Below are 9,504 nucleotides of genomic sequence, written 5' to 3'. Positions count from 1 at the left end.
AGATAGAATGGGTAGGAAGGATCTATGTCTGTTAGCAGAGAGGTCAGTAACCTGGTACCATAGATTTAAGGTAATTGGTAGAAGGATTAGAGGGGAGTTATGGTAGGGGTTTGGAACTCACTGCCTGAAAGGTTGGTAGAGGCAGAAACCCCCATCATATATATAAAAAAACTTAAATATGTGCTTGGAGTGCTGTAATCTACAAGAATACATAGCAGGAGCTGGAAAGTGGGATGAGGCTGCATAGCTCTTCCTTGGCTGGCACAGACACAATACTGTAAATGTTTTACATTTCTGTGTAACTCTGAGGCGGGGGGGGGGGGGGGGGGGGGGTGGCGGTGCGATGGGGGAGGGTAGGCAGTGTAGATTTCTAGTGGCTCAAGATTTTGTGCAGCTTGACTTTGATGCTATATGCCAAATGTTGCCATCAAGTGGTACATTTCAGTATCACTGTTCCTTTTCCAACTGCCTGAAATTTGAAAGGGGAACAAAATATTCACCATTTTCCAACTATCTTTATTAATGTTTTATGTAGTGGGATACTCTCATTTCATTCATTATTATTTTGCACAACTTACTAATTAAACAAACACTGTTTTAAATTTTTAAAAACGCAAGTAAACGTAGTAAGTACTCAGCACTTAAGTAAGTAGTATGCTTTTCAGTACCCATATCTACTGTATGTATTTATGTAAATAAATTAATTAATGTTTGTAACAATTTGCAGTTCCATAAATGAATGTATATCTTCATGAATTACATTACATAAGTAATTAGATTTGTGTCTGATCTGCAATAGATATGAGAAACATAACATACAATGTAAGATATTGCATATACAAACAGAATATATACTTAATATTATCAGTTGGAAATGTATGTAGTTGTACAAATAGATGCAATGTATAAGTGCAAATGTATGAAATTAATTCTAGATTTAAATGTCTAATTCTGTCCTGAAATATATCAAATTGTAAATACATTGAACTGTATATAAACATGCAACTGTAAATATATCTAAATTGTAAATATAAATGTATATATAGGTCTGAATGTTAAATAACTATATATGTGTTACTCATATATGAATGTATGAAATAATGATATTTACAGTGTTCACAGGAGAAGCCAAATAGGATTTTCATTTTGTCGCGAAAATAGTTCCTTAGTTCTCAACAAGAACATCATCTTGTATTTATGTAGCACCTTTAATGTAGTAAAACACCCAAGGCGCTTCACAGGGCCATATGCAAATTGACTTGACTTCAATTTTTACCACTTTATTTAAAACTAAGGTGACTGATGAGAAAGCAATATTACCTCATTTAAAATACAGGTGTTAACCAACTAACTGAGACAAATAGAAAAAGGAAGAAATAATATTTATATTTCTACTATTAGACACTTACACACAATTATTTAAACAACGGAAACCGTAAATTGGGACCCTGCATTTGCAGTTGTAGTGACAGTGAAACTGTCAATGCCAATATTCATTACTGTGCAAAACTGACACTAACCTCTGGTGTTCGTAGATGTGCAATTAAATGCAGAAATCTGGAGGTTGCTGTCTGTGATACTCTGTTCTATCATAGGGTGCGCCATTCCAGCCTTCACAGATACAATCAAGACAGAATTAGTGAATTGACATGAACCTCAACTTTTTATGCACTTCTTCTTTGGCCTCCTTCTCTCGAGAGACAATGGGTAAACACCTAGAGGTGGTCAGTGGTTTGTGAAGCAGCGCCTGGAGTGGCTATAAAGGGCAATTCTAGAGTGACAGAGTCTTCCACAGGCACTGCAGATAAAATTGGTTGTCGGGGCTGTTACACAGTTGCACTATTCTTGTAAAAACCATTGAAAAAGTTAAGCCTTGTTGAATAAGGTGTAACTGAATTTTTAATGGTGCAATAAGTCATAATTACTACTGAACAACTTCTTTAGATCTGAAAAACTAAATTTAGAAGTCTGGAATGTCAGCCGCAAAGCAATGGGGCTTGCTGCTGACATTGAAGAAAGCTATCCGCAAAGGTCTAGCAATCTCTGTGGGACGGACTTACCCTTTCCCGACAACAGTTTAAATCTGGTGCCAAGTCAAGGGGATCTCCGGACATCCAGCAGCAGTGATGTCAGCAAGCAGGTTAAGCAGCCAGTCGCATTTACAGCAAACAAGGAAGTTAAAAGCACTGAAACCCTTTACTTTTAATTTAAATTTTCAGATAGCAAAATAAATTATGATTGGATTACTATAGAACCTGAAATATTATAAACAAACTTTATAACAAATATTATTTTAAAAATGTGGAATTTTTATCATAAAGAAAAATTTGACATTCTACAAATATAAAATTAGCTTTTCATCAGAGTCAGTGAGGGTGCTAGCAGTAATTGTGAACTTAGTATGCTGTTAAAAATCAAGTTACACCTCATTCAGCAAGGGTTTTTACAGCGAGACTAACAGCGTAAAAGTGGAAGATTTCACCAATTCACTGATCGTTTAAGGATAATACTTTGGGAGGACCTCAACAGTGGAGCCTCTGGAGGAGTGCAAATTTCTGTGTTATGATGCACATGTGTGGACTCCGGAAGTTATTGTCAGTTTCAGTGGAGTAATGACAGAAAACACCAACAGTCTTGCTGTCATTGCCACCACAAAATCCAGGCCATTCCCTCCATTCCAGGATAAAATTCTATGGATTCTTAAATATATATTTTTTTAAAGTTTGTTTGAAATTTCAGCTTCTACCTTATTCCCATATGTATGTCCTAATTTTTATTTTGCTCTCTGTAAAATAATTAAAACGTGAATGTTACTCTGTGCTTTTTACGTCCTGATTTGCTGTTTGAGAGAATCCTTCAATCTGATAGGCTGCTCAGCATGCTCGATGACTTCACTGTTCCTTGAAGTCAGAGATCCCCTATAGATGGCACCAGAATGAAATTGACATCATATTACGGGAGATCAATGCCACAGAGCTTACTTAAATCTTTATGGGCAGCTTTCTTACCTCAACGTGTGGGCCTATATTTGTATCAAAAATCCAGTCAAGTATTTATATGTCTATGAGATCTGAAATTGTAGCCTGGTAACATTTAGTGTTAACATAGAGATTGTTGAAATGTTTCCTTATGTTCTTTTTGTTGCTTTTTACTCTTCCTATTGAGTATCATTGCATAATTACCAATATGCAACACGCTTCCTGCTTAAGCTCTAATGAGTCAGGTTGAAACCACACTTAATTATTATTCAGATACACTGATTTCTTGTCAGGCTGCAATTCTCACAATGCTCATCGTGTTACATATTAAATTGCAACGCCAAGTCTAATAATTTAAAATGCGGTGGAACTTCTATTATCGGTTCTAATGGAAGGTAGTCCCTGTTGCTTACAATAAATTGTCAGCTAAACTTAAGTACACACATTTTGACCTTTCACATTTGGTATGGGAATACTGTCGGGATCAGAATGAGGGACAATTCAAATAATATAAATTGAATTCAATTTTTCTTTGGCTTAAGGACAATGTTTGTGGTTGTGCCATGAGACAATGTGTCATGCAAAGATTTGTTGTGCCAAAGGTCTGGTGAATACGTGGGAAGATAGAAAATTGGAATGCAGTTAATGGCAGTACCATTAAGTGTCTGGCTTGGCCTGGCTGAGTCACAAGGTTGTGGGTTCAAGCCTCACTCCAGGAAATATGAGTACAAATATTAGTGCTGAGGTAATGCGGTATAGTTGGGGTCACTACATTGGCTGAAAATTTAAACCAAAATTCCTGTCTGCCCTCTCAGATGGCTGTTAAAGAAGTGCAGGAGAGTTTTCTTGGTCTCCTGGCCAACCTTTACCCCTCAACCAACATCACTAAAGCAGATTAGCTTGACTGTTATTTCATCGCTTTGTGAAAATTTGCTGCTGCATTTTCCTACGTTGCCACAGTGACTACATTTCAAAAGTGCTTAATTGGCTCTGAAGTGTTCATGGATGTCCTAATGTCATGAGAAATGCAACATAAATGCAAGTTTTTTCTTTTCCACTGTAATTGCATGGTTTACTAATTGTGTAGAATGAATTCTCATTTTAGTAGTTGTGGAACTTAAGTATGGAAAACACTTTTTTCTGAAGGCCAACACATTGCGCAAAATAGGCCAATTGCATTCAAATATGCAATTGAACAGCCATCATGCAACGGCTCATTGTCTCTGGCCAGCTGTGTCTTTCAGGGCGGCAGGAAGTGACGTTCCCCGGCTCGCGCTGTGTTGGGATGGTAACGTGTCTCGGGGTTACGAGCTGTCAGTTGGAGTCAGTCCGTTGCTGGCTCGGTGCTGAGCGGAGCGGACTCAACTCACCCTTTGAAGGATGAATAAGCAGGAGATGGCGGACGAGGCTCTCTTTCAGCTCCTTCACACGGAGATGGTTTCTTATGTTTATAAATCGGCTGAGCAGGGAGAGATGGTGAGTAGGGGAGAGGAGGGGAGGCCATTATAAGAGTAATTGTATATATAGTTCAAATTTGACATTACATAAAGTGCAATACAATTCAATTTGTTACAGGTCGTATTTAAAATTAAGATTTACATTTCATGTCTGACATTCTCCGGGGCATATGCTGTATGTTCGTTTGTATATTATACCAACTTTTAAAAAAAAAAGTCCTCCCTGATTTAAACCCCCCACCCCCCATTCCCCATTCCCCATTATTATCCGGTCGATTTGGTGTTGTCCAGATGTACCTACATTATCGGAAAGGCTTGATAAAGAAGTGTTGTCTAATATGTCAGTGGCCAGCCACACATGGCTAGTTGGAAATCCAGATGTGGCTGATTTATTTACTAATTAAATAAGTGCAATGAGTAATAGACACTGGGCATGTGATCTGAATGCTCATGTTTGTCCAGTGTACGTATGTGTACTTTAACCATTTATGTGTATTGGTGACATAGTAAGACTAAAAAGTAGCGTGCAAGAATGCTTTAATTGTGTGTGCTTCACTTCCTAGGTTATTACTTATTGGTTACTTACTGAGGAACATAGGATAAGGAGTAGGCCATTCAGCCTTTTGAGCAAATGAATCAATTAGCTCAAATATGATTATTATTTTAATTCTGTTTACCTGCCTTGGTTTCTCTGCAATCACTCTGAGGAGTACTGCTTGTAACTACTGAAGAACAGGCTGTGGCTTTAACTGCAGCAGTAAGACCCAGTAAACATACTGCTGTCGGTGTGGGAAAATGTAACAATATCAAGCTACACAAAATCATAGTTAACTGGCAGGGGAGAAACCATGAGGGGCATTGATAGGTTAGATAGGAGGAAACTTTTTCCCTGAGCGGAGGGGTCAAGAACCAGGGGGCATAGATTTAGGGTAAGGGGCAGGATGTTTAGGGACAATTTGAGGAAACATTTTTTCACCCAGAGGGTGGTTGGAATCTGGAACGCACTGCCTGAAGAGATGGTGGAGGCAGGAACCCTCACAATTAAGACGTATTTAGATGAGCACTTGAAACGCCATGGCATACAGGGTTATGGGCCAAGTGCAGGAATATGGGATTAGAATAGTTGGGTGCTGTATGGCCGGCACAGACACGATGGACCGAAGGGCCTGTTTCTGTGCTGTATAACTCTGTGACTATGGTCAGTGGCCTTTGATCCTGTCCTGGGCATTTTTGAGCAAAGTGGCTATAACCAATTCTAGAGCTTCAGGCCAGGGAGTGCGCAACACCGTTCGGGTGGTTGTGAAGGATAAGGAAGGAGGTGCACTGGTTGTCCATACCTTCTTCATCAAGCGAATCCTCATTGATTGCTGCGGATTCCAAGCTACGGATATCTTCTGCCTGCAGGACTACCCCAGCAGTGGATATTTCAACGTGACGTGGTGGGATGCATCAAGTTCCTGAAGGTGTTCAAGGAGAAGGGAAACCAGGCGCAGCTGTCCATTCTTACAGTGGAGGCGCTCTTCACGCTGCCGTCACAAAGTGACCGGGTGGTGACTATTCACCTCTACAACCCCCATGTTCCTGTTGTGGATGTACTCACCTTCCTAGCCAGGTACGTCTAGGTGGTCGGCAGCAGCACTGATGTCAGGGACCCGTTTGAGATTTGGACAAGTAAGCGGCAAGTCAAGGTGACCTTGAAGGTCGATGCCAACTGAGCCATCATCCACCCTCCCTCCAGCTTTGCTATCGGGGGAAGTCGAGGCTTCTTAGTCTATGTGGGGCAACCCAGAGTTTGTCGCACCTGTGGAAAATATGGTCACGTGGCAGCTAACTGCAGTACAGTCGTCTGCAAGAACTGCAGGAAGGCCATCAGACTAAGGGCTGTAAGCAGAGTAAGTGTTGCAAGCTGTGCGGTGAGGCAGGCCACCTCCACAAAACCTGCCCCAAACGTTGTCTCAGCTATACTCAGGCGACAAGGCCCAAGGAAAGGCCGGGAGAAGGAACAACGAATGCGTCTGGTGCTAGGAAGGAGACCAGCAACCCTCTCCGCAGCAAGGAAAATCTACTTGAAAAGGAGAAGAGAGGCAACTGAAACCAGTGACCCAACACCTACCCTGTGCCCGGAAACCCTTCCACTACAGACAGAATCAATGGAGGAGGAGGCAGCTGATGGACAAACAGGTCAGTGGCAAGTGGTACAAAAGAAAAATCTGCCTAAAGCGGAGCAGGTCACCACCCAAACCAGTGGTAAGAGGAGGCTACTGTCTAAGACAAGACTACAGCAGCTCCTCTTCACTGGACGAGGAAGTGTCGAAACGACGGCACCTACAAAAGAAGCGGCAGAACTCAAAGGGGCTGGAAGATGAAGGCCCCCAGCCCCCGGGCACTGAATGTTGTGATGGGTCCAGCGTGCCCCAAATCCAAAGCGTTGAAACTAGCGACATGCCCAGCGCATTCCAGCTCCGGGACACCGAGAGCAACGACATGTCTGGAGTACTCCAGCTCCGATAAGCCGGGAGCAGTGATGTTTTTGAGGAGGAAACAACAGCAGAGGACAGCCCGATCCTTGTCTACAAGACCCCCCTGATGTCACCCCAGCAGAACAAACCCTGCATGAGAAACCAGGAGGGGTTTCTGAGCCCAATGAACGTGAAACAGCTTGTGTACACCATGGGTATGCAGCAACATACCAAAGGACTGGGTCTAGCAAGGACAAATGGTGTGGGAAGCAACAACTAACTTAAAAATGGGTATAAGGATTGCTTCAATTAATGTGCATAGCATTAAATCCACTACGTGATGTGTTTCAACATTGGACTACCTTGCCAAGGTCAAAGGAATACCACACCTCAGCCCCTACAGGCATTGGTTGAGATGGTGGTCCCACGGGCCATCGATCTAGTCAGGGGGAAATGATTCCCGTTCCTCCGGCCAGGGCATTCTTCTGCGGGGAGGTAACTTCACCATCTCTGAGGTTAAGGAGGTGGTGGGCGGTCGCCTCCTCATAGCAAATGTAATGTACAACAATTCTCCGCTCCGGTTGATCAATGTGTATGCCCCAGTTCAATGCAGCGAACGGCTGACCGCTGCTTAATGTTGACTACAAGATTCTGTCCAAAGTCATAGCCAGTCGAGTCAAGTCTGCTCTGGAGTTGGTGATTCACCCTGACCGGACCTGCACTGTACCCAGCAGGAAGATCTCTGATAGTCTCGCGCTACTCAGGGATATGTTCGCCTATGTACGGGACAGGAGGGTGGACACCTGCCTCATCAGCCTGGACCAGGAAAAGGCTTTTGACAGGATATCGCACACCTACATGATGGACGTGCTTTCCAAAATGGGGTTTGGGGAGGGAATCTGCAATTGGATCAAACTGCTCTACACAAACATCAGTAGCTCAGTCTCAATCAATGGGTGGAAATCAGAAAGTTCCCGATCCAATCTGGAGTCAGACAGGGCTGTCCTCTCTCTTATGTCTTGTTTGTTTGCTGTATTGAACCCTTTGAGTCTACTAGGAAGGATGCGGGCATAAGAGGGGTGACAGTCCCAGGCAGCGGAGGCACTCGGGTTAAAACCTCCCTGAATATGGATGACGTCGCCATTTTCTGCTCTGATATACAGTCCGTTCGCAGACTGAGCATCTGCGACCAGTTCGAACTGGCCTCTGGAGCCAAAGTTAACCACGGCAAGAGCGAGGCCATGTTCTTTGGGAACTGGGCTGAACGATCCTTTGTCCCCTTCACCGTCAGGTCATCCTACCTGAAGGTGTTGGGGATATGGTTCGGAAGTGCCGGGGCGTGCACCAAAACCTGGCAGGAGCGGGTAGCCAGGATACACCATAAGCTGAGCATTTGGGAGTAGCGATCTCTTTCCATTGTGGGTAAGAACCTGGTCATCAGATGCGAGGCGTTCACGTTGTTGCTGTATGTGGCGCAGGTCTGGCCCATACCCCACTTCTGTGCCGTGGCGGTCACCCAAGCCATTTTCCGCTTCATATGGGGATCCAAAATGGACCGGGTCCGGAGGGACACAATGTTCAAACCTCTTGATAAGGGCAGGAAAAATGTACCCAACGCCGCCCTCATCCTGATGACCACCTTCGTGTGCAGCTGCATCAAGCTGTGCGTAGATCCCCAGTACGCAAACTCCAAGTGTCACTACGTGCTGAGGTTCCATCTGTCCCCAGTGTTGCGAAGGATGGGCCTGGTCAAATTGCCGTGGAACGCTCCATCCAGTTGGACCGTGCCGTACTACCTATCCTTCGTGGAAAAATTTCTGCGGAAAAACACCTTTGACCACCAATCCATCAGGTAGTGGTCTGCACGGAATGTCCTCAAGGCCCTACGGGAAAAGGAGATGGTGGATCCGGCTGGATGGTTCCCTGAGTAGACTGCCAAAGTCATCTGGTGGAATGCCTCATCACCTGAACTTTCAAACAAGCACCAAGATGTAGCTTGGCTGGTAGTGAGAAGAGCCCTCCCCATCAGATCCTTCCTGCATGCCCGGAGTCTTACACCCTCCGCACAATTCCCTCGAGGTGACTGTGGTGGGGAAGAGACAGTTTCCCACCTCCTTCTGGAATGTGTCTTTGCAAAGCAGGTGTGGAAAGAGATGCAGTGGTTTTTGTCGAGGTTCATCCCAAGCAGCTCTGTAACACAGGAGTCTGTGCTCTACGGGCTGTTCCCAGGGACGCACACAGAGATAAACATTAACTGCTGCTGGAGGACTATCAATTTGGTGAAAGATGCCCTTTGGTCTGCCCGAGACTTGCTGGTCTTCCAGTGCAAAGAGTTGTCCACGACCGAATGTTGCAGGCTGGCACATTCCGAGGTCCAGGACTACGTGCTGAGGGATGCGCTAAAGCTTGGGGCAGCCGCAGCAAAGGCTCAATGGGGAAAGACCACTGTGTAAGGTACCCCCACCAAGGTGAACTGAGGGGCTGGATCCATGAAAAGCCCCTCGGTCTGTATCCAGAAAATATTTGTTTGCTGCAAAAAGTACATGGCAGGTAAAATGAAATGGAAGGGTTGTGAGGCAACTCACTCGGTATTCAAGGAAACTGATCTCC

The 9,504-nt window shown here is 44.1% G+C and overlaps 1 protein-coding gene across 4 annotated transcripts in view; it reads left to right on the top strand.

Moving 5' to 3' along the window:
- The first annotated feature begins 4,263 nt into the window (after positions 1-4,263).
- LOC137373831 (trafficking protein particle complex subunit 6B) overlaps positions 4,264-9,504 on the top strand; it is a 51,447-nt gene continuing 46,206 nt past the window's right edge. For all 4 annotated transcript variants that reach the window (XR_010975712.1, XM_068039262.1, XM_068039259.1 and 1 more), the window contains exon 1: positions 4,264-4,454. Coding sequence is in view for 3 of the 4 variants with exons in the window: in XM_068039262.1 (XP_067895363.1) it covers positions 4,359-4,454 (96 nt within the window). In the remaining variant the exon portion in view is untranslated. The remainder of the gene's footprint in view (positions 4,455-9,504) is intronic.

Source organism: Heterodontus francisci, chromosome 9 (assembly GCF_036365525.1).
Source record: "Heterodontus francisci isolate sHetFra1 chromosome 9, sHetFra1.hap1, whole genome shotgun sequence".
Lineage (NCBI taxonomy): Eukaryota > Metazoa > Chordata > Chondrichthyes > Heterodontiformes > Heterodontidae > Heterodontus > Heterodontus francisci.
The sequence above is the reverse complement of the archived record's forward strand: the minus strand, read 5'-3'. Positions and strand labels throughout refer to the sequence as shown.